General features: G+C 55.4%; 1 protein-coding gene across 2 annotated transcripts in view; it reads left to right on the forward strand.

Moving 5' to 3' along the window:
* Window positions 1–613: 613 nt before the first annotated feature.
* The window catches only part of INPP5A (inositol polyphosphate-5-phosphatase A), a 236,041-nt gene continuing 211,726 nt past the window's right edge, over window positions 614–24,928 (forward strand). The window contains exon 1 of one of the 2 annotated variants that reach the window (XM_058544330.1): window positions 614–901. In XM_058544330.1, coding sequence (XP_058400313.1) covers window positions 827–901 — 75 coding nt within the window. In that variant the 5' untranslated portion in view covers window positions 614–826. The remainder of the gene's footprint in view (window positions 902–24,928) is intronic. The other variant, XM_058544331.1, reaches the window with a different exon arrangement.

The following is a 24,928-nucleotide window of genomic DNA, read 5'->3' on the forward strand; positions in this document are numbered from 1 at the left end:
GGTTGCCTTTCTCCGGTGTGGCCCTCGGACTCCGAGCACGACAGACGTGCTGTCCGCTCGCGGCGAACGGAGGGTCCAGGCTCCGGCACCGGCTGCCTCCGCCCTCCCAGCCGCCGAGGTCTGGGCGCCACGGGCTGTGGGAGTTCATTAGACGTCCGGACCGCGCTGACCGGGACCCCGGCTGTCCTCGATTTCCTCCCACTTGCGTGGGTCAGCGCGGTGAGGCACTCGGCCAGCAGCGCAGCGGCGCACGGCCCCTTTAAGAGGCGCCGTCAGACTCGGGCCGTGACGCCAGAGTAGTGCAGAGGGCGGAGTCAGCACGCAGCTGCGGCGCGGGGCGGGGCGGGGCGGGGCTGGGCACGGGGAGGGGCGGGGCGCGCGGCGGGGCGGCCGCTGACTGACAGGAGTGCGGCTGAGCGCGGCCCGGGCCAGGCCGGCCCGACGCAGAGCGCCGCGCGCAGGCCCCGCCCCCGCAAGCCCCGCCCCTCCGCGGAAGGCCCTGCCCCGCCCGTAGCCCCGCCCCTCCCGCTCAGGCCCCGCCCCGCAGCCCCGCCCCCCGCCCGGGGCGGGACTCTCCTCAGCGGTCGGCGGCGGCGGCGCTGCGGGAACTTCGGCGGCGGCGGTCCTAATGGCTGCGCGCGGGCCGCGGTGAGGCGCGGGCGGAGAGCGACGGGCGCGGGGCCGCGGAGCAGGAGAGCGAGCGAGCGAGCGCGCGGCCGGACGCGGCCAGGCCCGGCCCGACCCGCCGAGCCCGCGATGCGCCCCGGGGCCGCCTCCCGGCGCAGCTGACGCCGCGGCCGCGGAGACCCCGGCCGGCCAGGCCGCGATGGCGGGGAAGGCAGCCGCCCCGGGCACCGCGGTGCTGCTGGTCACGGCCAACGTGGGCTCGCTCTTCGACGACGTAAGTGCCGCCGCGGGCCGGACCCCGGCCCCGGCCCTGAGCCCGGGGGTCTAGACCCTGAGCCCCGGGACCCGGGACCCCGGTCCGGCCTGGAGCCCTGGGGTCTAGACCCTGAGCCCCGGCCCTGAGACTCGGGACCCTGAGACCTCGACCCTGAGCCTCAAGCCCTGAGCCCCAGGACCCCAACTTGGACACTGAGCCTTGACACTGAGCCCGGGACCCAAACTCTGACACCGGGGACCCCGGACCCCGACCCTCAGCCTGAGCAGGACCCGGGGATCTGGACCTGGACACTGAGCTCTGGCCCTGAACTCTGGGATCTGGACCCTGAACCCCAGCTCTGACCCTGAACCCCGGACCCGGCCCTGAACTCTGAGCCCCAGGACCCTGGGATCCAGACCGTGATTCCCATCTCTGACCCCTGAGCCCCAGGATCCGGACTGGGATCCTGAACCCCAAACCCCAGGACCTGGACCCTGAACCTTGGTCCTCCAAACCCCAGTACCCCAAACCCTGGGACCCTGAACCCCTGACAACAGTCCCTTGAACCTGGAATCCTAGTCACCCAGTTGCGGGCTGAACCCTGTCCCCAGAGCCCGGTGCCTGAGCCCAAGTCCCTAAACCCCAGTCCTAATCCCTGTCCAAGGTCCCCAAGTCCTGACCCCAGAACCCTAGTCCTAGTCCCCAAACCTGGCCCCAACCCTGGTTCCTGAATCTTGACCGCAGAACCTAGGACCTGAACCTGGTCCCTAAACCCCAACTCCTAACTTCTGGCCTCTGACTCCCCATCGTCCGTGATCGTGGCCTCTGGCCCTGTCTGCCTGCCTTGCTGTCTGTGGCTGACTAAGCTGCAGAGGTGTAGGTGCCCTCATTTTACCTTGTAACTTAGTATCTCTCTAGTTCTCAAACAAGGGGCCTCTGTTGAAAGCCCTGGAGGACTTGATGTTTCTTGTTTATTAAAGAGAAAGATGCTGAGAAGCTCTTCAAGGCCAGAAAAGGGATGCTGACTGCCCAAGGCCTTTGCCTTCTAGGGCCTCCCACCCAGGCACCCAAGATGGTCCTGGGGAGACGAGGAGCCGAGGCCCTGGTGCTCGGGTCTCCTGAGGCAGGCCGAGGCTGACCTAGTTCGGCATTTCAGCCGTGGTGCCACCCCACTGTTGGTACTTAAACTGCCAACCCAAATAAAGCAGAATGCGGCTCCAAGTGGCGTGCTTGTGTAAGGCAAAAGTGTGCTGGCACAGATGGAGCCTGTGGTGGCCTCACACTGTCCCCCTTCCCTCCCCAGGAGAGCGGTGGGTGCTGCCGTTCCATGGTGTGGACCACTGATGCAGGCATGACTTAGATTCCAGGGGAAGGTTCTTGCCGAGCCTTCCTCTGCCGGCAGCATCCTGGATGAAGTGTCTCAGTAAGCTAGGTTCATGTGCAGGCCAGGTTTGATTTTGTTAATAAAAGGTAGGCACTATTTTTGTGTTTTTCTTATTTTAACTTCCAGGCGCCCGTGTATTATACTTCCCTGCTGGAGGCTAGCTGCTTTCCCTCTGACTTTGTTACAGACAGCTTTATCTAGTTTCATCTTTGATCATTTTCTACAAAAGTGCCCAGTGTGTGTGTGTGTCAGTATATTTAGCATTCTCAGCTTTCCAGTAACATGCCATTATAACATGGTTTTGCTCAGATGATTCAGATCCGTTAGCTGTGGCTTCAAAGCCTCAGAAATGTCAGGAAAATTAAGCATGGGGGGGCATTTTGGTCTCAAAGGGAAAAGAATTTTGCTGTGCAAACATTCTTTCCAGTAATCTTTGATTCTGAGTTCTAGCATTCTTGTGTTTCAACTGTATACACGCACTTCTCTCTGTTGACATTAAAATGGGTAACTTAATTTTCTTTTGTTTAGCAACATGTTTCTCTGAATTTTCATTTTTCTTAAAGGCTATAGGGAGTTTTGCATTATGTTTATATCTGGAAGGAGCATTTATTTCAGTAAATAGTGCATAGGTTAATTCTGCAAGATGACTCGACGTAAAGGCTAGTGAGAAGCATCTGTCCATAACCCACAGGTTTCTTCTTGTGTGGAGCTCAGGCTCGAGGGGCGGGAGCCACCTCCTGCAGTGGCATGGAAAAGCGGCAGTGGGCGTTAACCAGTCTCACCCATGTTCCTGGGCGCCTTCCTTGGTGGAGATTTGATGCTGTGGTGCTGGTGGGAGAGAAGCTGAGCTGGTGAAAGCAGCGAATTCTTGAGTGAAGGAAACTTTAATTCCTTGGTCTATGGTACGTTTCAGAAGATCTGCATGGTGACCCTGTTTGTCTTTGCATGACATGTGCCCATGCTGACCAACACACTCTTCAGACGGTGGCGAGGCCTGGGAATGAATTCTTTCTGGCCCAGTTTCATCATCTCAGAAACCAAGCTCCAGTGTGTGGCCAGGGCCTTGGCCTCTTCCTGCAGGGTTATGGATCCGAGGAGGAAGGGTGTCTGAGTTAGAAGCAGACATGCCGTGCTGTGAAGGACACTGTATTCCTTTTGTACACGAGAGATAGACAATGCGTTTTTGCCTCTGTAGTTCTGTAGTCTTCCCTTGTTACCTGCATCCGTCCGGAGGTGACCACTGTCGGAACTCTGGCTGTAGACTTCAATCATGGCTTGGCCCTAACATCCTGTGATCCACAGTGCGTCTGGTTTGGCAGCCTGCTCTTTTCTGGTCAGCACTCCTGGCTCCGTCATGTCCCCCAGAATGGCTGGGCCACATTAGTCCCCATGGGGGGTTCCTCACCCTGTGATGTTGCAGACGAGGCGAAGGTGTAAATCTCTACAATACATTGGTTCTCAAACTTTTACTCATTACATTCTTGAAAATTGTGGAGGGCCCCAAGGAGCTCTTGGCTATGTCAACTGTGACTACCAGTGTTTGCCGTATTGGTCGGTAGAAGCTGAGGAAAGTTCACACTGAGAAAGTTGTGTTAGCTGTCAGAACAGTGATGTCATCACACATTGTCCCCTCTGGAAGACTCCACCATTCACTCAGGAGGGTGAGGATGGGAAGGGAGGTCAGTGTGTTGTGTTGTGATGAACACAGTTGTGACCTCGAGAGCCCCTGACCACGGCTCCTGGGCCCTCACTCTGAGGACCTCTGTCCTCGCTGGTGGCCCTTCCCGAACCTGCCCGAGCATCTGCCTGGCTGGGGCCTGGATGTGGCTGGGGTGCCGTGAGGTTTCCGGGTTTGTAGTGGCGTCCAGGTTGCCTGCAGGGAGCCCTCTGGCTGGCTATAATCCCCACTGTATCCTGCTGTCGCTCCCCATTTGCCTGGAAAGGGGTGGCCCGGGCTGCATACCTAATTGTTTTGCTTGAGATGGCTGGATTTTTGACAAGTGAGGTTTCTAGCTTTTGGTTCTTTACGTTTTTACCAGAAGTGAACCGAAAAGGTGAATTCTTGTAGGCTGTGGTGTCAGAGCTGGGTCCCACCCTTACATGGTAAGGCTGTTTCTTGGGAATGAGACTTAGCCAAGCGGTAGGATTCTGAGAGCACAGCTCGCTCTTGGGTGTCTGCCTGTAGGGCCTTTGTCCTGCTGCTTATTCAGAGGTAAATGTCAGTTTTGGGCTGGTTTCCCCTTTTGCTCTGTCAACTCCTGAACAGCCCTCTACCCAGAGATTGCAGAATGGTTGTGCAGGTGGGCTCTGCAGAGGATCATTAGTGATGATTATCGAGGAGCCTGCTGGGCTGCAGGCCTCCGAGGGCCTTTCAGACAGCAGGTGTCCACGAACCCCTCTCCTGGGCCGAGTGGGGTGGGGCAGGGGGCCTTGGGCACTTGTCCCTCTCTCTCCAGCACCAGCAGTTTTACCCTCTCTGCCCTCATTCCCATCCCACCGTGACCCCACGCCCCTCTCCAGCCACTGCAGGCCTTCCTCACTCTCTCACCGCAGCGCTGCATGCAGGGTAGTCTCTGCTGGCTCCCGGCCCTCTTCTCCCCGCTTCTGCCCCAGCATCATCACAGGGACTCAGTGGAGTCCAGCAGACCTTGGGCTGGAGGCCGGCGATCGCTTTCTGCCCTTCTCACTTGCTCTGTGTGGCTCCTCACGGTGTGGATCCCTCTACTTCTTCAAGGGCCACCATTCACAGGCCATGAACTTTACCCATTTAAAGTGTGCAATCCAGTGGTTTTAAGGGTATTCACAGAATTGTGTAGCTACCACCGCAGTCAATTTTAGAACATTTTTTGTACCTGAAAAAGAAGTTCTGTATGTCCTAGCAGTCTGCCCTCACACTCTCCATCTCCCTGAAACCCCCAGCCTCTGGTAATCACCCGTGTACTTTCTGTCTCTAGGGATTTGCCTGTTCTGGACATTTCATATAAGTGGAATCATGTATCTGGCCCTTGCGTCTGGCCTCTTCCACTCGACACGTTTTCAGGTTCACTGTGTAGCGTGTGTCAGTGCTTCACTCCTGTTTATGAGTGAATACTGTTCTGCTGTGTGCACACACCACAGCTTGTTTATCTTTTCATCCATTGATGGACATTTGGGCTGTTTCCACTTCTTGGCTGTTCTGAATGGTGCTGCTCCGAGCATTCATGTGCAGGTTTTTGTGTGGACATGTGTTTTCACTTCTCCTGGGCACACAAGGAAGGGACTGTGGGGTCTTTGCTGATTCTGTGTTTAACCTTTGAGGAACTGCCAATTATTTCCCACAGGGTCGGCCCCACTTTGCATCGCCACTGGCTGTATTCGAGGGTTCCGATGTCTGCACCCCCTCCTGGCACTCGATGTTATCTTTGTTAAAGACGTTTTCCTTGGCTGCCTGGACACCTGCCTTTGCTCTCCTTCTCACCCCACCTCCCAGCATCGGCCACCCTTGTCCGGGCTTGCTCACCGCCTGGGAGTGCAGGCCTTTAAGGACCATCTCTATGCGGATGCCCAGCCTGCAGCGCCGTGGGGACCAGCTCCCCTAGTTCCACTGTCGCTTGGGAAGCCCAGTATACACGGCCAGTGCCGTGAAGCGGTGGAGAGTTCTCTTCAAAGAGATTGGGGCTTCTGAATTCCCGAAGCAGCAGTATCTCTGCTGTCCACGCAGCCACCGCAGCAGGCTCCAGTGGGCTGGGTGCAGAGGTGGGGGCTGCCCACCGGGCCTCTTCCCAGGCTCCCTCCGTGCATGCCTGTCTCCTTGTCCCTCAGGGAGGGCCTGTGACCGGAGGTGTCTCGGCGTTCTTTTTGTTGGCATTACTGCCTCTGACCTGAGATCTGGGAATGCTTTCTCTGTGGGGATTTGGTTTGCCTGAGTGTGAGACTCTGTCTGTGGATGGGGACCCGCCTTTCCCCAGGGTGGTCGGATCAAATAAGACGGTGGTCCCGAGCCCGGTGTGGTTATGCTGCTTCCTCCGAGTCAGGAAACCGCGTCTGCACCCTGCACATCTCCTCTCCCCACGACATCACGTCGTGCCTGCCTTTGGTGTGGTCTGGTATTCAAAAGCAACATGACAATTATTTGTTTGCAGGCCACACTGCCTCCCTGTGCCCCCTGCCCGATGTCCTAGATCCCACAGGCCTGCTCTCTGTCGTCGTCCGTCAGCTCTGAGAGCCAGTGTCCTCTGCCCTCACTCTCACCTGTGGTGTTTCCTGGTTTATCAGCTCTGGAGTCGCTGAGAGAGGGTGTAGATTACTGGTGAGGGAGGCACATCTTCGATGGGCAGTATTAAATATTGCTGTTTTGAATCCAGTGGAGTGAGCACCGCAGGTGGGTGGACAGCCCTGGAGGGTACTGATGCGGGGGCACACTTATGCCCACTGCCGCTCAGCCTGGGAGACTCCCAGAAGGCGTGTTCTGGTGGGATGTGGCTGAGAAAGGTGTCCCCACTCGGCTCTGAGGCCCACATGCCCACGCCGTGCCCACTGCCAGTGCATGGACCGCGTGCATTTCTGGGAGCAAGGGGGCAGGGGATGAGGGGCCATGCTGCCCCCTGGGGTCTGTCTCTGGTGGGCGATGGTGAGCTTTTGGGAGTGATTCCATGACGTGTCAGGTTCGATTTGGAAGCAATAGAAATTGCACCCAGGCCTGCCTCTCAGTGCATTGCCCTGATAGAGACCCTGCCTTGAGGGGGAGATGCAGAAATAGGGAGTGGCTGCCCGGGGGAGGGGCAGGGCTCGCTGAGGGACTCCAGATGGCTCCTTCAGCGTTGACCGCCTCAGCCTCTGCCCCAGCCGGTGGGTGGCGAGATCTCCTGTGGGGAGGTGGGCTCGGTCCAGGAATGGGGTCCAGTAGGGGAGGGTCAGCACAGGGTGGGGTAGTCAGAAAGCAGAGGGTCTGAGCAGTGTCTTGGTCACCCATGTGTCATCACTTCTTGGGATGCAGCCCCGCTGTCCCCGGGTTCATGCTTGGGCCCTTCCCACGTGGTGAACATGAGATGACTTCCGAGTCCTGCCTTCTGTTGCTGCTCCAGTTAATTGGGGCACTTGAGGCTCTCCTGCCTCAACCTCCTCCCCAGAGATGGTGGGAATGAGGAGCTGGGCTCAGGATCCCACCCGGCCAGGCCTTGGGAGGGGTGCCTGAGGCGCACTTCCTTCTCTGGGGTGTCAGCCTCTGCTCTGAGGGCAGGGCCAGGCCTGGCCTGGTGGGCTCCCCCTCTCTGAGGAGAGTGGGCAGAGACCTCTGAAGCCTTGGCTGCCCCTCTAGGGCCTCCTCCTTTTGGGGGAGCAGATGATATTTCAGTGTGTGTTTGAACCTGAGGAGTGTCTGGACGCTGAACTCTTCATTAGGGGCTGGTGCTGAGCTTTGGGCTCCCAGTGTGGCCTTGAGCTTGTGGAGGGGCTTGGATGATCACACACAGCTGACAGAGAGATTGACCAGAAAGCCATCGGGGTTTCTGGTCTTTAGTGATGGGCAAAGATAAAGCTCATCCAGTTACATCTAAAATACGGAACCAGCACGAAGGCCATTGGCTTTCTTCAGGTGACGAGAGTGATAATCCAGAAATGTAACCATGTGATGATTTACATAAATCTGGAGTTGGAAGATTTGGGGTCACTTGTGTGTCCCCAAGCCTGTGGGGTCCCCCGTCCCTTGTTCGTCTAGGGAAGGCTAGGCTGCACACTTGGGCCTCTGTTTTGGGGGAGGATCTCAGGAGTCTTCTCTTTAGGGGAAGGGTCTTGGGAGGTCTCTGTTTTGGGGGAGGATCTTGGGACTTCCTGTGATTTTCCAGGCTCGTCTTTAGTCATGTTCCCTGCCTCTGCTTGGCCTCTGTGATGAGAGCTTAGCGGGCGTCGGCACTGTTTTCTCAGATTTAAATTTTGAATTTGCACAGTGTCTTTTGGGAGATGAAGATGGCACTGGACCAGCTGCTCTTGGACCTGCTGCACACGGGAGGGACACTGACGGCTCCGTTGTGGGCAGGAGGGGCAGAGTGAGCGGGGCTGGAGCAGCTATCTGCGGAGGCCATGCTGTCCGTGTGGCGGTACGGGGCATGCACGTGACCTGAGCTGGCCCTGTCCGTGGTGGCGGTTAGGATCAGACGGTCCCGGAGCAGGTGGGGCAGGGGTGGGCCCGCCCCGTGGCTGCTCTTGGTGCTCGCTCACACACAGAAGGGGGTGTCCCGGGCCTGCATGTTCCATGACTGTCGGTGAAGCGCTGGTGCCACCCAGGCTCTCAGAAAATGCTGCCTCTGGTTTTGGTTTTCCCTTTATCGAATAAGAATGTCAACCTCATCTCCAGGAGTGTGGCCTTGGAGTCAGCCTCTTACCGTGAGTCACTGTGATCTCAGTTCTCGTCTTGTTCTGACAAAGGCCTAGAGCCCCTCCTCAGGGGTCGGTGGGGATGCACGGACTGTGGGCTGCACTCTCTCCCCTGTCTGAGTAGGGCGCCCTCGTGTTAGGGTGGCTTTCCCAGCTCTTGCCCTGTCTGAACTGCCCAGGATGCCTCTACGCGGGGTCCCCCGGCACTGTGGAGGCCCCACTGAATCTGCGCCCTCCGCCATCTGCACCTGGCCCTGAGCACTTCATGTCTGCCAGGCCTTCCTGGCTCCTCTTGCGCAGCCCTTGCCCTGGCCCATGAGCACTGGAGCTGGTATCTGGGAATGCATCCTGGAGGTCGGGCCCCGTTTCCCCCTGGGCAGCATCCAGCCTTGGCTCTGGTTTCGAGGCTCGCTGGCCTGGGCTCGGATCCTCCTTTTTGCCCACTCTCAGGGCCTCTGAACGACTAGCACTTATTCTAGCAACCGAAGGAGATTTAGAAGTGGAAGGCATGGCTTGGGAATTCTGCCCTTAAAGCCCAATGCAAGGCCGCACTCCAGGGTCTGCGAGGAGATATGGTGACAGGAGAGCGTGGAGTCACATCCACCTTTTATCACACATGTGACCAAGGGCGTATGATTTAACCTCTTTCCGCCTCTTCGTACATCAGGAAGGTAGGAATGACACTGGACACGGTGGCTACAGTAGGTACAGGAAGGAACGGATTCCCTGGCAGGTGTCCTGGGGCATCTTCCTTGGAAAGTCTGTGTCCTCTCCTTCCTGGCTGAGGCCTCTTTGCAGTGGCAGCCTCATCCTCACTTGTGTCCAGGGCTAAGCAGTGCTTGGGCAGCCTGGTTGGGCGATCAGCCGTCCACTGAGCAGGGCTCATGTGTCTGTGGTCAATGGGATGGCCTTGCCGTGCTGCCAGCATTGCTCCGGAGGAGCCTTGGGCTGCAGACGCTTGGTGCTCCTGCTGCTGCCGCTGCTCTGGCCTGCTCCCCTGCCAGGGGCCCGGGATGCATGGCACCTGCGCCTTCGTCGTCGCCCTGCTCACTTTCTCCACCACCTCCCCACACCTGCAGGGATGCCAGTCCCCTGTTGCCTGGACAGGACATGCTTTCTGCCTTTGTGCTTCTGCCCCAGCTGCACCTTCCTGAGGAGTCCCTTTGGCCTCCTTGCACGGGCAGGCAGGACTTCACTCCCTGTTCCGGGGACAGCTCACTGTCACCAGCTCTGTGCAGCGTTCTTCCATCCCTCCTTCCCCTTCCCCGCCTGAATTAATTATAAGCTTCATGCCTTTGCCGTGTTTTCAGTGTTGACGTAGTTGTCATCACATTACGTTACATTCAGGTGTGCTGGCCTCTGACCGGCAGCTGCAGGAGCAGGATTTGGGGTTCTGCATGGATGGGTGTGGGGGCAGAGAGGACATGGCTCTGGGGAGTCAGAGGAGCTGCAAGCCTGGTGTGTTCCTGGACCTTGACCGTGTTCAGGGCCACAGACCTGAACCTCCAGACGCCTCAGGAAAGGCGAGTGCCCCGCTGCCCTGGCACCTCGCGGGCTCCTGGGGACAAGTGTCAGAGATGTTCTTGGTGGCAGTGGAAGGGTCTCCAGGCTCCTGGCTCCAGCTTGTTTTTTTTTTCACTTGTAACAGGTTGGTTGGGGTATGATTTGCATATCACACAAATCACCCAGTGTAAGTGTACAGTTCAGTGATTTTTAGAAAATATTTGCAGTTGTGCAGCGATCACCACACGCCATTTAAAACACTCCCCTCCTGGCCCTTTGCAGTCCCAGCCCGGCCCCCGTGGGTCTGCTTTCTGCCTCCAGACTTTTGCCTTTACCATGGATTTCACATCGTGGACTCACGCAGTCTGTGGTCCTCGTGTCTGGCCTCGTTTTTGTCCATGTTGTGTGTCTCAGCAGTTTGTCTCTTCTCGCGGCCGAGTGGTTTCCTATTAGGTGGATGCACAGTTTGTCCGCTCACCAGTTGATAGATGTGGGGTTGTTTGCGGTTTGGGCTGCTGTGAATGATTGTGTGCGTCTCTGTGTGGACGTGATGTTCACGTTTCTTGGGTCCACGCCCAGGAGTGCAAGGGCTGGTTGTGTGGTCAGTGAACGTTTAATTTTTCTGAGAACTGCCCACCTGCTCTCCAGAGTGGCTGCGCCATCTCACATCCCCACAGCCGAGTGGCGTTCCAGCCCCTCCACGCAAGGCCAGCACGTGGTGTCTGCCCCTTTGATTGTGGATGGCAGTAGAGTCTCCTCGTGGTTCTCATTTGCATTTTCTGGCCTCTGCTTGAATACTAGGCGCCCCACCAAGATGGATAATTGCCATATTGATAACATTTTTTGGCAAACTATTGACTCTGTGGATGGGGGCAGCTCCTTGGGGCTGTCGCCCTTCTGCTTACTCCCTCCGCGAGGGGCCCATAGGGTGCCAGAATTGCCCCCGAGAGGCCCTCTTTGCCTGAATGGAAGGCAGCTGTGGTAGCCTTGCACCTTCGAGCATGGTTATGTGGGTGAGGCAGGAGCAAAGTCACTGGTGTCAGGGCTGCCCAGGCCACCTTTGGCTCCTGTAGCACCACTTCTCCGCCTCACAGCCTGGTGTGGACAGTGGGATGCCACGTCTCTGCATAGGGTTGGTCACACGCACTGGAGTGCACAGCAGTCTGGCGGTGGGTGGTTACAGATCAGTCTGCCTGAGCTGGACAGTGGAGGGGAGGGCTCACTGGAAGGGACTTGTGCATCCACAGCCTCCCCTCCCGCTGCCGCTGGACACGGAGGACACTGCCCCTGATTAGGGGCAGGGAGTGCCTCTCGCAGGTGCTTTCTCTTCTCCCAGCCTCTGGAGTGTGATGGCCCATTCAGGGGCGTCCTCCACCCTTTCCCATTTGCCTTTCTCTCTTGGGTGTCTGTGTGGCTGTTAAGCTGGTGCAGGTCTTGGAAGCATCTTCCCTAGTCCTGCTGATGCATCGCCTGTTCCCTGCGGGGATGTTGTACCATGGTGCATTCCTGGTCAGGGAAGACTCTTGGGAGGAGAATTTCCCTGAACTGGCAGCTGTGCTCCTGAAGTTGTCTGAGTACACCTGCCTGTGGGATGGGAGGGTCAATCCTGCAGGGCTGGCGGGTCCATCACCTTCCTGACAGGCTTTCCTGGTCTGGGCTCAACGTCCAGAGAGAACACCACCGCAAGCCAGCAGAACTGGTGTCAGATGCCAACTTTTCCAGCCGCTTCATATTAGAATAAGAGGAGACACTGTTTGGGCCTGTCTCCATTTAGGGAGAACATTTTATGTCTTGTGACTGTGGAGGTGATGGCTGTTGAGACTCTCAGAGGCAGAGGCCGTGCTCGCCCACCTGGCTCGCCCCTGCTCTCTCTGCTAGACTGGCCTCACAGGGACGGTTTCTGCCAGACCTAGAGGTCGTGTCTTCACCTTTGGGTGCCGCCCTCTCCACTTGCGCCTGGCCATCCTTGGGTGAGGGTGGGCCATGTCCTCAGGGCCCTGAAGCCCACCTGGAAGGTGGCTGCTTGAGGGTCCATTTAGGCCAGTGGCTTCATTAGTCACACTGCTCATTAATCCCAGGACCCACAGAGCAGATGAGGGAGGACAGGGACTGAGAACAAGTGTGGGGGGTAGCTGCCCCAACCCCCGCACAGACCCCAGCTGTGAGCACCCTGCCTCGCCTATTTAGGCTTTTGGGCAACCGTCAGTGGATACCTACTGGCTCCGTAAGATGTAAGAAGGGAGTCGGCTTAGGGGAGCTCTGACCACGTGGATGAGCCTGTGTGTGGAGCTGAGAACTGGGTTAAATGGTCAGTGCTTTTGAAACCCTCCTGGGGCCTCCTTCTGCAGAGTCCTTGGGAGCCTGAGAGGCAGCCATGGAAGAGTTGAGGAGTGGACAGACCTCCTGTCCTAGTTTGCCCGAAGGTGCCCTCCAGGCTCTGTCAGAGCCCTCTACTAATTCAGGGTCCCAGGGATTAATTGGGGTGCATTGAGGGGCACTTGCTTGTCCAGTTCAGCAGGTGTTGACCCAGCCCCTGAGTGCAGAGCTCACTCAGTGTTTGCTGTGCTGTAATTTGGGGTGGTTTGGGATTTACTTTCAGATGGATTCATTCTGCTAAGAATGACATCTGTCCAAGTAACAAACAGATTTGTGGGGATGTATGTTTTGCTTTTATTTTCTCCTTCATCACTGTTACGGTTTTTCAGATCTGTTGCAACTTCCTGTTTTTGCTGTAGTGCTGTCGCTACCCTCGCTGCTGCATCCAGGCTGCACGTACTTGTGCACTGTCCAGGTGGGAGGTAGAAGGCTGGGGCACGCGGGGGGTGGGGTCACGGTTACTCAAGCTGCCAACAGAATGTCGGGGTGTGGCGGGACTGACCAATGGGAGACAGAAGCAGTGCCCACTGGGGATTCGGGGACTGTCCAAGACAGTCACCAGGGCTCGTGGGTCTCACCTAGGTTTCTGAACCCCCCTAGACTCCGTCCTTGTGTACGTGGCCCTGGGGACACTTGGTGCTGTTAGAGGGGGAGTTCTTCGGGCAGGAGGTCTGGGCTCCACTCGGACCAGCCCTACGGTCCCCAGCTCCCGGCTTCCAGGTTTCGGGTGGTTCTGCTGTGCTGCCCAGCTTTAGCCTCGGCTCAGCTTGCAGGTGCGTGGGTGACTCGGGGCCCAAGAGAGCTTATTTTTAAGGACTGTAATAGTGCTGTCCCAGCACCTTGGGCTTTCCAGTCACTCATCTTTAGTGAGTGCTCCTTGGAGCTGGACCCTCTTCCAGGGCCTGGAGCCTCGGCAGGGAGCACCCCTGGGGCCTCCCCTCGCTGGTGCTCTCACCAGCACCCCCTCCACACCTGTCTCTGGGGGTATTCTCTGAATTGGCCGGGCACAGCGGCCGAGCCCTGGGAGAAGCCTCCCTGAGGCCCCTCGACATTTCCTGGTCCTCCCCGATCAGTCCTTAACTTAGACAGGAGGGGCCTGCAGGCAGCAGACCTTGAGTCTGGAGCTCAGGGAGAGGGCTGGGCTGGAGAGGTCTTCTGGAGAAATGGAGGATAAAGCCTGGACAACAGGTGAGGTCACAGGAGTGAGCAGAGACAGAGAAGGGAGGGTCTTTGGTCTGAGGCCAGGAGAGGTGAGGAGGACGAGGAGGGGCCTGGGAGGGGTGTGCCAAGAAGGGTGTGCTTGGGGTGCAAGGAGAGGGGCCCCGAGCACCCCTAGGAGCCAGCAGGCCAGAGCTGGCGTCCGACTGGATGTTTTCCGAGGCGCCTTCCACATCATCAGGGCTTCACCCCTCTGAGGCAAGGCTCCTGCTCCCCTGTCTTATGGGGACGAAGCACAGCCTGCCTTCAGGGCAGACGGGGCCTTGCATCCGGGCAGCCTGGCTGATGGCTTGCCTGCTGGTCCCTGTGCTGCCCTGGCCTCCCAACACAAGCGGGAGATGGACTCAAGGGTGGCTTAGGATGCAAGAGATGCCTTGGGCATGGAGGCCACCAGTGGCTGGGGAAGCTGCTGGGGCTGGGGCCTGTAGTCTTTGGAGCTGACCAGAGAAGTAAGGAAGGGGCGGCCACTGGGGCCACTGTAGGGCATGCACAGAGGCAGGGAAGGGGAGCCGGGCCTGCTCAGAAAGCCACGTGGCTGGCGTGGGTGGTGTGGCTGGCGTGGGTGGTGGGCGGTGTGGCTGGTGTGGCCTGGTATGGCCGGCATAGGTGGTGAGCAGTGGAAACCGGACGCTGTGGGCCGAGAGGTGGCGTGTATCTGATTTTGCTTGATGCTGATTTTGTTCCTTTAGTGCCCTGGGGACTGTGGCTAATGACTTGACTTCTGCGGCCAGTGGGAAGATGCAGCGAGGTGCTGCTGCCTTGGCCTGCTGTCATCATCCCCTGGGGCACAGGCCTTGGGTGGGGATGGTCAGCTCCCTCCTGCAGGCATGTGGGGGCTGTCAGAGCTGCCTGCGGCCTGTCAGTATTTTGTAACTACTGATAAGTGAGTCAGTCCGGAAGGAGAAGAAGGGGGGCCAGCCTGGACCGGGAGGGTGAGCAGCTCTGAGCCACTCAGGGAGGTGCAGCCGGAAAGGATGGGTGCCTGTGGAGGTGTGCCATGAGGTGCATGGAACGGCCCTTGAGAATGGGGTCCTCTGTGGAGTGCTGCCAAGGAACCAAGGATGACAAACATGAAGCACCAATACGTGTACTCTCCATTTCTATTTTCTTAATAAAATTCCACTTGGGAAGAAAGTTAAAAATTTATCCTGGTTTCTAAAAGAAAATTTATGTGCATGAGACTTGATAACCTTGATAATTTTAGTTTTCTATAATGAAAAAAATCATGTAGAGTGACCCAAAAAGGCCTCTGAAATGCCTCATCCATATCCTCCGTGGCCTTTTGAATTGCCATAAACACCACTGGCATGGATAGACCGTTGAATGGTTTCAGCATTCTGTGACGATTGCTGCACTGGGCATCTGTGTTAGGGATGAAGACGACAAAGCTTTAACATTTTATTAGAGAATGAACACCCCTTACCGCCTGGGTGGAGCCGACTTGGGCTCTGCTCGTGCCCTGTGTCTGGTGGGGCTGCCAGGCCTGGGCACGTATGCTGGGTCTGCTCCCTCGAGAAAGAGAGTTCTGCCCTGCGCCTGGACATCTGTCGCAGCATCTGGGTGTCCTGGAGCCCGGAGCATGGAGCCAAGGGACCCCCAGGCAAGCCCTTCCTGTCACAGACAGGTGGGCCGAGTACCCTGGGCTGAGGTTCCTGAACACGTGGGTCCTCCTCAGCAGCAGCTTGTGGGCCAAGTCCCACTGCTTCTGTCCTCCTCTGCCGCATCTCCTCCAGATCGTGAGGTGTACTCAGCATGTTAACTGCTGTGGAGTCCGTTCCACTGAATGAACATACTGGAATGTCTTCACGAACACCGGTGGACCGTGAGAGTGCCTCCTGTTTCTTGCTGTCACAAGCGCTGAGCACTGAGCACTCTCCGCCCTCCTCCTCAGACGTCTGGGTGGATCCCTGAGTGCCTGTTGAGGAACTGGCTGGCTGGGGCTGGTGCAAGCTGCTGTCCAGTGTGCCTGGACAGAGTTAGGTATCTGCGTGTTGTGGAAGCCCCACACATACATACATGCATATCACACATGAACGTAGCACATACCACACGTGCACACATGTGCACATAGTACAGCATACATACGTGTCCATCACACCCGTGGACACTCACTCCTACCTGTGGGGGGAGGGCGCCTGATGTTCCACATCTCGCCAACTTTGGGTTTTGTCGGGCTTTGGAGTGTGGCCAGTCTGGTGCGTGTGACGTGGCGTCTGTTCTAATTTAATGTGCATTTCCCTGGTTCCTTGTAGTATTGAGTATCATTTTTGAGACTTTTTCCTTGGATTTTTTAGGATCTTTGTTTTAGAGTTGTGTAGGCTTTGCAGATCTTGTATCTAGATTATTGATAGTTATTTTGGTGAGGTGACCATAGAGTTTGTAGGATAGCTGTTTTCTTGGTCACTGACACTGATTTAGGAATTTCTCAGGGCTGCATTTACCTGTAGGTACAGAGAGGTCTATTTGCACGGGACTCTGGACTGAAGTTTCTTTCCTGTGTCTCATGTTGTGTTCATCTCATTTTGTGACCTCCTCGTGGTTTTTCTTCTCTGTACCGTGGTACCGTTTGGAAGTCCCTGACCAGAGCTTTGGGCAGTCTTCCTGCCTAAAAGCATGTAGATTTCCGGATGACTCTTCTCACTTGATCCAAGGGCGGCCTTCCTTCCGTGTCTGCACCGCGGCTGACTTCTCAGAGCTGAGACTTGGGCAGCCTCGGCCGGTGCAGCTGTGGCTCGCTGTGAAATACGAGTTTCTGTTTCTGCTTAGGCGGCAGGTGAGTGTGCTTGGAGCCAGGCAGGTACCTCGTGGAAGCAAGCCCCTCGTCAGGGAAGAGCCTTTCCTTGCCATCCTCTAGCGCTGGCTGGGGGGAGGATTCCACATTTTGCTATAAACTCCTCAGTTTGAACGGAGACCTGTGTGCAGAATCTGAAGAAAACAGCCATTCGTAACTGTTTGGATTAGTTTGCTCGTTTGTGTAGGGCCCAGTAGATTTTTCTCTTCTTGCCTCTTTTCCGAGGTGATGTGACTGCGGAGCAGAGAGGGGCCACACCCAGGGCCTGCGGACCCGAGGGTTGTCCAGCTTGAGGTCATTGTGCTGGGTCAGGCCACGTTTAAGTTATCAGGTGAGCGAGAGGGAGTCTGGCCGCCTGGGGGCTCTTGTGTCTGTCGTCTGTCTGATGTGGACGGGTGTGTGCAGGTCACAGCCTAAAAAGGGCTTTTTACTCTGGGGTCTCTATCAAACGTGTGGAAGCCACTGCCCCCAGCTGTCTTCCTGGTTATTCACAGCCTGGTTTGTGGGGCAGGGGGAGAGGCGGGGCGCCCCTGGTGGGTCTCCAGCTCCTCCTGCTGTGGAGAGTTTCAGTCTCTGCTTCCCGGTGGACCGGGTGCTGCTTCCTCACGATTACCATCCCTGTTGCAAGTCAGCAGGTTCTCGCCCACAATGAATTAAAAATTAAATGGTGATTGAACATAAATGTGGCGACCAAGATTTTTTAGCTTTTAGGAAAAGCAGCCTGGAGGCCAGACGTCACGTTTCTGTGCCATGTGCCCCTGTCCCTGGGCAGTCCTTCCTGCCAGCCGCACCCGTGATGGGGTAGCCAGGGGCCACAGCAGAGTATTCCTCGGTGGCACGTGGGGGTGTTGTGAGAGTGTGCCCCAGCACGCGTGGACATGTGCTCACCGACGTGTATGGCCTGCCCAGAGAGGCTCATGCTCCACTGAGGGTGTTCATGTCCTCATCAGGGATAATCTTCATATCCCTGCTGGCCTCAGATCTCCCACCCTGGACCCCGTGCACGTGGTGGCCCGTGCGTTGGTGTTTCTGCCTCCTGAGGTAGACGTCCCCATCCGCTCCCGTGCTGTAGAGACCCGAGTCTCCTTCAGGCGCTCTTGGATGGTGAAGGGCTGTGTGTGTGGAGTACCCTCAGCCCTCCCTGTGGCGGCTGCAGCGTGGCGTGGAAGCGCCTCGGCGTGGAGAGGTTGGCTGCAGCTGCAGTGTAAAGAGTATGTTGTGAGGACACCCTTTTTTCTTTTCTCTGAAGCTGGAGAAAGTACTAGAGTGGGGGAAAGTGAAATTGTGGGCGTGTGCAGCATGAACGTTGGTGCGTTGAGTCTCGGTGCATTTTTACACGCTTTGTTGCAGTTAATATGTTGGCTGAAGCTTCTGGGCCTTCTCTGCCTGGACTGTTGAGAGTCAGAGTGGGACCAGGATATTCGCAGTAGCCTTTGGAGCTTCCCCCGCAGCTCGCTGCCCTCTGTCACAGACCTTCTGGGCCCTCGTTGGCTCTTGTGCAGGTCCAGGCACCCGCCAGAGAGCCCCCAGCTCTAGCTCTGCCTGCACCTGTCGGCACTTCACTTCCAGGGGGCACCAGGGCCCGTGGACATGTGGGCTTGTAGGAACTGCAGTCATCTTGGCATCCCTGACTCAAGCCCTCTGCTTGGTGTGCCCACCCTGACTGCCCGCTTTGAGCCGAGCACTCCCCTAAAGGAGGGTTAGGCACAGCCTCCTCCAGGACCCTCCCGAGCTCTGCTCCAGCCCCTGCCCTGGTACCATCACAGTCCCCTTCCTCTTGCCTGGGCTCACTGAGCTGGCCTCTCGCCATCTCACAGTCTTCTGACTACGAATGATGACGTGCTGCCCAGCTGGGTGAGAAGTACCTGCTGGCCTCTCACCACACGTGAGGCTGTGTGTTCTAGCCTTTGGACACAGATGGCAAGTGGTTGACGCGGAAGCTCCCTCCTACATGTTCTCTAAGGGCTGGGCTCCCACCCAGCCTCAGCTCCACTGACTGCAGCACACGTGTTGTAAAAGTGTCCCACAGTGGAGAAGTAGTCATTCCATTTGGAAGTCTGTATTGGCTGCATTTATTATTGTTGTTACTGTTATTTAAAAGTCGAGACAAAGTTCAGATACCATAAGATTCACTCTTTTAGTGTGTACAGTTCAGTGTTTTAGTATACTCACCAGGTTGTGCAACCATCACCACTGTCTAATTCCAGAACATTATAATTACCCCAAAAAGAAACCCAGTACCCAGTAGCAGTCGCTCTCCATTCCTCCCTCCTCCCAGACCCTGGCAATCACTAATCTACTTTCTATCTCTGTGAATTTGCCTATTCTGGATGTTTCATATAAATGGAATCCAACAACATGTGTCCTTTTGTGTCCTGCCTCTTTTACTCAGCATGTGTTCAAGGCTCATCCATGTTGTAACATGTATCAGAACTTCATTCCTTTTTATAACTGAGTGGTATTTAATTGTGATGGGTAGACCACGTTTTGTGGACATTTGGCTATTATGAATAGTGCTGCTACGAACATTTGTGTACAAGTTTTTGGGTAAACATATGTTTTTAAACCTTGGGCATAAACTTAGGAGTGGAATTGCTGGATCATATGATAACTCCATATGTAACTTTTTGAGGAACTGCCAGACTGTTTTCCAAAGTGGCTGCACCATTTTGCATTCCCACTGGCAATGCACGAGGGTTCCAGTTTTTCCACATCCCAAAACAACACTTTTTGATTCTAGCTGTCCTAGTGGGTGTGAAGTGGTTTTGATTTGCACTCCCTGATGACTAGTGATGTTGAGTGTTTTTCCATGTGTTTATTGGGTATTTGTTTGTCTACTTGGGAGAAATTTCTATTGAAATCCTTTGCCCATTTTTAAATTTTAAAAAATTGTTGAATTTTTCTTTATATATTCTGGATACTAGATTCTTATCAGACACATGATTTGCAAATATTTTCTCCCATTCTGTGTGTTGTCTTTTCACATTCTTGGTAGTGTCCTTTGAAGCACAAACATTTTAAATTTTGGTGAAGTCCAGTTTATCTGTTTTTTCTTTGGTTGCTTGTGTTTCGTATGTCATAATATCTAAGAAACCATTGCCTACTCCAAGGTCACAAAGGTTTATCCCTGTCTTTTCTTCTAAGACGTATAGTTTTAGTTCTTCCATTTAGGTCTCTGATCCACGTTGAGTTAATGTTTATGTATGGTATGAGGCAGGGGTGCTGCCTCGTTCTTGTGCATGTGGATGGATATCCGGTTATCCCGGTGCCATTTGTTGAAAAGACTCTTCTTCCCCATTGAGTTGTCTTGGCACCCTTGCTTAAAATCAGTTGACCCTAGACGGACAGATGTGTTTCTGGACTCTCAGTTCTGTTCGGTTGGTCTGTCTGTCTGTCCCTGTGCCAGCACCACACTGTCTTGATGGCTACAGCTTTGTAGTTAGTTTTGCAATGGGGAAATGTGAGTCTTCCAACTTTGTTGTTCTTTTTCAAGATTTCATCTGTACTGGGTCTCTTCTGTTTCCACGTGAGTTCAAGGATTAGCTTGTCGGTTTTCATAAAAGAGCCAGCTGGAATTTTGATAGGGATTGCATTGATCTGTGAATTGCTTTGGGGAGTATTGGCATCTTAACATTACGTCTTGCAGTCCATGGACACAGGATGTCTCTCCATTGATTGAGGTCCTCTTTAATTTCTTTCAATGATGTTTGTAGTTTTTAGTACAAGTCTTGTACTTCTTTTGTTTAATTGATTCCTAATCTTTTTGCTTGTTATGTAGGTCTATTCAGATTTCCTGTTTCTTCTGAGTTAGTTTTGTTGGCTTATGTCTTTCTAGGAACTTGTTGTTTCATCTAGGTTACCAGTTTGTTGGCGTACAGTTGTTCATAGTATTCCCTTATAATCCTTTTTATTTCTGTAAGGTTGGTAGTAATATTCTTTCTTTCATTCCCAATTTTAGTATTTGAGTCTTCTGTTTTTTGTCAGTCTAGCTAACGGTTTGTCAATTTTGTTGGTCTTTTCAGAGGACTAACTTGGTTTCATTGATTTCTCTCTCTTGTTTTTCTGCTCTTGGTATTCTGCCTTTAGAATTAAATCATACAGAAGCCTTTCTTGAAAATCATGTTGCTGTTGCAACTCTTGCTGAGAGGATGTCACTCTCTGCCTTCCAACTTGTCTGTCCTTGTTTTCCGTTGACACCGAGCCACTCTCTCGCTTGTTCCTGGGCAGAGACTGTTTCTGCAGCAGCTGATGTGGCTGCCCTTCTCTTGAGTCACCTGTGGTGGGCACGGGTGGCGTGTGGCTCTGATTTGGGGTCCTCTGATTGGGGTCCTCTCTTTTGCACGACCAAGCATTGGGGCGGTTGTCCTCTGTGCGCCGGGCACCAGTTGAAGTGGCTCTTAACACAGATTGTCTGTTGTTTGAATAAATGCAAAGCAGGTACAAGCCAGCCTCCAGCCGATGCTCTTCTGAATGCCCTGGCGTCTCTGAGCACCGTGCTGGCGGCTCCGAGAACCTGAAGGGACGTGGCCACCAGCGCTGCGGTGCCTGTCACAGACTTCACACACTCAAGTGGGCTCTTTTCTCTCTCTGACCTCTTGCGACTAACAATAGGAAGAATCAGCAAGTGCATGGAATGGTCTCCAGAAGTGGAGTTGGGAAGAAGTGCCCTTTGAAAGCTCCTATGTTGCAGCTGTTTGTTGAGCCACCTCCTGAAGGCCACCCAGGCTGGGTCTGTTGTGCAGATACTTCCAGTTGGCCCAGGAAGCCACACACCTGGATTAACCTGAACAGCACCAGCTGTGGCTTACCTGTCTGACACCAGAGGACGAGCCTGCGGTCAGCCCTGGTCCTTGGGGAGTATGGTCACTTCCCAGTTTCAAGGAAGTTTGCCTAAAGTCCATTAGGACCAGAGGTGGCCTGAGCCCCAGTGTCCTTCCCTGTGCGTTGCTCTTGTTCCCGCCCCCCTGCCCCGCCCCCTCCGTGCTCTGTGGAGGAGGGAAACTGCTCCCAGTCACAAGGCCGGTCTTACAAGTGCCTTTCTTGACCAACGTGAGCAAGAGGTTGACTCGACCTCAGTGAAAAGTGGACCCTTTCATAGAAAGCACTGACCCTACAGTGTCCCTCAACTTTTTTCTTTCCCAGAAAGGCTGTTGGCAGCCCCCCTGCTGCTGCTGCACAGTTGCTAGGAGCCCCTGAAGGTCAAGGTCATAGCTCCCAGCACGGAATACCTTTTGGGGGTGACCTGAGGCAGCCTCATCCCTGAGACAAAAGCTGTAGCAGACACGACTGCTGGACTGGCTCCCAGGGCTCTGCTGAGTGGTGGGCCTGCTTTCTGCCAACCACAGCCCTGGACCCTTCCCAGGTGGCATGCAGGGGTCTCACCACCTTGAGTAGTTCTCGGAAGAGGCACATGCTGGCTCACATGCTGAGCCTGGCCCCTTGTCCGGTAGTTGGGATCCTCAGTGGTTCCATGGGGGCTTTTTCCTCCCCCACAGACTGTAGTTCTGCCCTGTGCACGTGGACTCTCTCTGAGGGCCCTCACTGTGGGGCCGCCCCAGGGAGTGACACAGGCCTCACTTTACCAGCGTCCAGGGACGGGAGAGCAGCGGGGGAACCCTGCCCTCGGGGAGGTTGTACTGTGGCGGGAAAGGTAATGGAGAGATTATTTTTGAGCTGTATCTTACCTGTGTTAGCCGCAGCGCTCTCTGTAGGGTAGGGAGAACTCTTCTTGCTAGTTTAAGCAGAAAAGGAAGTTTTAAAAATAGGTGGCTCCCAGGAAGGGCCAAGAGTCAGGCTTGGTGGCCCAGGGCAGGAGCGGCCGAGTCCGTCCCCGCCCCTGGGGGCCCTTGCTGCTGCTGTTGGGCAGGGGGCGCTGCTGCGAGGACCACCTGGTGGCTTCTGACAGCTGGGGTCCCTCTGCTGGCCCCTTGCCCTTGCTGAGGTGGGTTCCAGGCCCAGCTTCCTCCTGTCACTGGTGTCCAGCTTGGCTGTGTGGGTGGAGCCCAGGGAACTCCCAGTGACAGAATGACAGTGACGGGAGTCCAGCCATGGGAGGAGCCGATGTCACCGTGTCAGTCTGTGCCGCACCCCCACCAGCATTCCCAGTTGTGGGTCTTTGAGACGCCCCCTTGTAAATTCTGGTTACCATAAACGGCGGTAATACTTGTGCTTAAAATGTTCTTTTCCAACAGCTTGTTGTTAGCAACCTGAAAACAGACATTTTAGTCTGAAATGTAAAGAAAAGAATTGGAGTGTGAAAACTCTCATTTTCGTGACTTCTGTTTGATGAAATGTACTCTGCGCAGAACCTGAGCCGGTGACCGTGAGGGCTGGGTGGGCAGGGCTGCATTGGGGATGCAGCTAGTCTGTCTCTGCCGCCCGGGTGCTGGGAGTCTCGGTCTGTGATGGAACGCGATTGTTTGTACGTTCGTTGAGAATTTTAAAAATGGCATTTGCTGGAATTTTTATAGTTCCAAGATGGAGACCAGATGAGAGTGTGCATGTGTATCTGGGTGTATGTAAATCTAACATGTCCGTATGTAAAGAAGCGTTGTTTTAATATTATAAACTACTTTCTATTTATCACCCTTGAGTATACACTGACTTGTAAAAATACGTGGGCAGTAAAGGTACAGCCTTTGTGAGTTTCATTTCAGGATCGTGAAGGACTCAGAGCAGAATGCTGACTTTAAAGCAGGTGTGGGTGTTGACGGGCCAGGGACCGGGAATGTTTGCCCTTCACTTGGGTCTCTCGTTTCTGAGTCTGCATTGTAGAAACGAGAAGGTTTCTGGGGCCTCGTGGGGATCATTTCTGGCTTCAGACGCAGTGTGGGGACTGTCACTGAGTGGCAAGATCTTGGACTTTTTGCCCAGGCTGTTGACCCGAGGAAGAGAGGAGGGCGGTCATCCAGCTCCTGGGCTAGAGGTGCGGAGCCCCCCAGGGTTTGCCGGTCAGTGTCTTGAGTAGAGCGGCGGCTGCTCCCTTCAAGCCTCAGTCTTTTCTTCCTCCTTCTGAGCTCCTCCCAGAGGCTGCCACCGCATGTGGCACCCACGCCCAGCTCCCCTGCTCCACCACACTGTGTCTTCTGTGCCCTCCTGTTTGGATGCCAGGAGACCTTTCCCAGATGGCCCCACCTGACTCTTCCCAGTGCGTCCCCAGCAAGGGGACTGGGGCAACCATAGCTGGCTTAGACGCCGCGGAAGCTTCACTTTGCCTGTTGGAGATCCTGAGTCCATCCCAGAATCAGTAAAGGGGCACCGAGGAGGGTGCATGCGCTGGCTGGCCTGGCTGGTCCACTGCCCACCTTCAGGCAAAGGGCAGTGACACCCACTGGCCAAGAGGGCACGAAGGATGGTGTCTCCGAGGCAGGGGGGTGCCCTGAGCAGCCATCCCAGCAGCCAGCACACTGTCTCCTCCAAGGCGTGCCAAGGCTGCTTCCGCTGTTGACCAGCCATGGGCCTGTCTTGCCGCGCTTCGCTTAGGCGTGAGAGCGCCCACCTGTGGGCTGGGCCTCATGGGGCCAGCAGCCTGGTACCCATGTATGTGCTTGCCAGCTGGGATCCTCATAGGTTTTGCCAGAGACTCTGTCAAAGGTTGAGGGAGCTTTGCCTGGTATTTCAAGGTTGGAAGCTTTGGCTTTTGAGCTGAATGTGAGATGTGGTGTCAGGAAGTGGCAGGAGTGGATGAACTTGCACTGGTGTATGTGGCCAGCTCTCATGTCTGTGGACCAGCTCTTAAATCTGTGCTTGTCCATGCACCAGCTGTCGTGTTCATGGACCAGCTGTCATGTTCATGGACCAGCTCTTAAATTCTGTGGTTGTCAGTGCACCAGCTCTCACATCTGTGCACCAGCTGTTACATCCGGGGACCAGCTCTCATGTCTGTGGGCCAGCCCTCACGTCTGTGGGCCAGTGCTCAGGTCCAAGGACCAGCTCTCAGTTCTGTGGGCCAGTGCTCACATCTGAGGACCAGCTCTCGTGTGCGTGTGCCAGCTCTCACGTCCTTGGGCCAGCTCTCATGTGCCTGGTGGCCACATGCACAGAGCACTGGAATGGTGCCTGGGATTTGGAGCACCTTGGGGCTGGGAAACGCATCTGGGCTGGCCTGGGGACCTCAGCACCATCTTCCCCATCAGGACTGCCGCCCTCACAGGGTCAGCTGGCCGGTTCTCCAACTGTGGGAACTTGGGAGGTACTCCTGGTCCTGCTTGTCTGCTCACACCCGATTATTTTTTTTTTTGTGAGGAAAACCAGCCCTGAGCCAACATCTGATGCCAGTCTTCCTCTTTTTTTTGCTGAGGAAGACTGGCCCTGGGGCAACATCCACACCCATCCTCCTCCACTCTATATGGGACGCCGCCACAGCATGGCCTAACAAGTGGTGCGTTGGTGTGCGCCTGGGATCTGAACCAGCGAACCCCGG

Source organism: Diceros bicornis, chromosome 6 (assembly GCF_020826845.1).
Source record: "Diceros bicornis minor isolate mBicDic1 chromosome 6, mDicBic1.mat.cur, whole genome shotgun sequence".
NCBI lineage: Eukaryota > Metazoa > Chordata > Mammalia > Perissodactyla > Rhinocerotidae > Diceros > Diceros bicornis.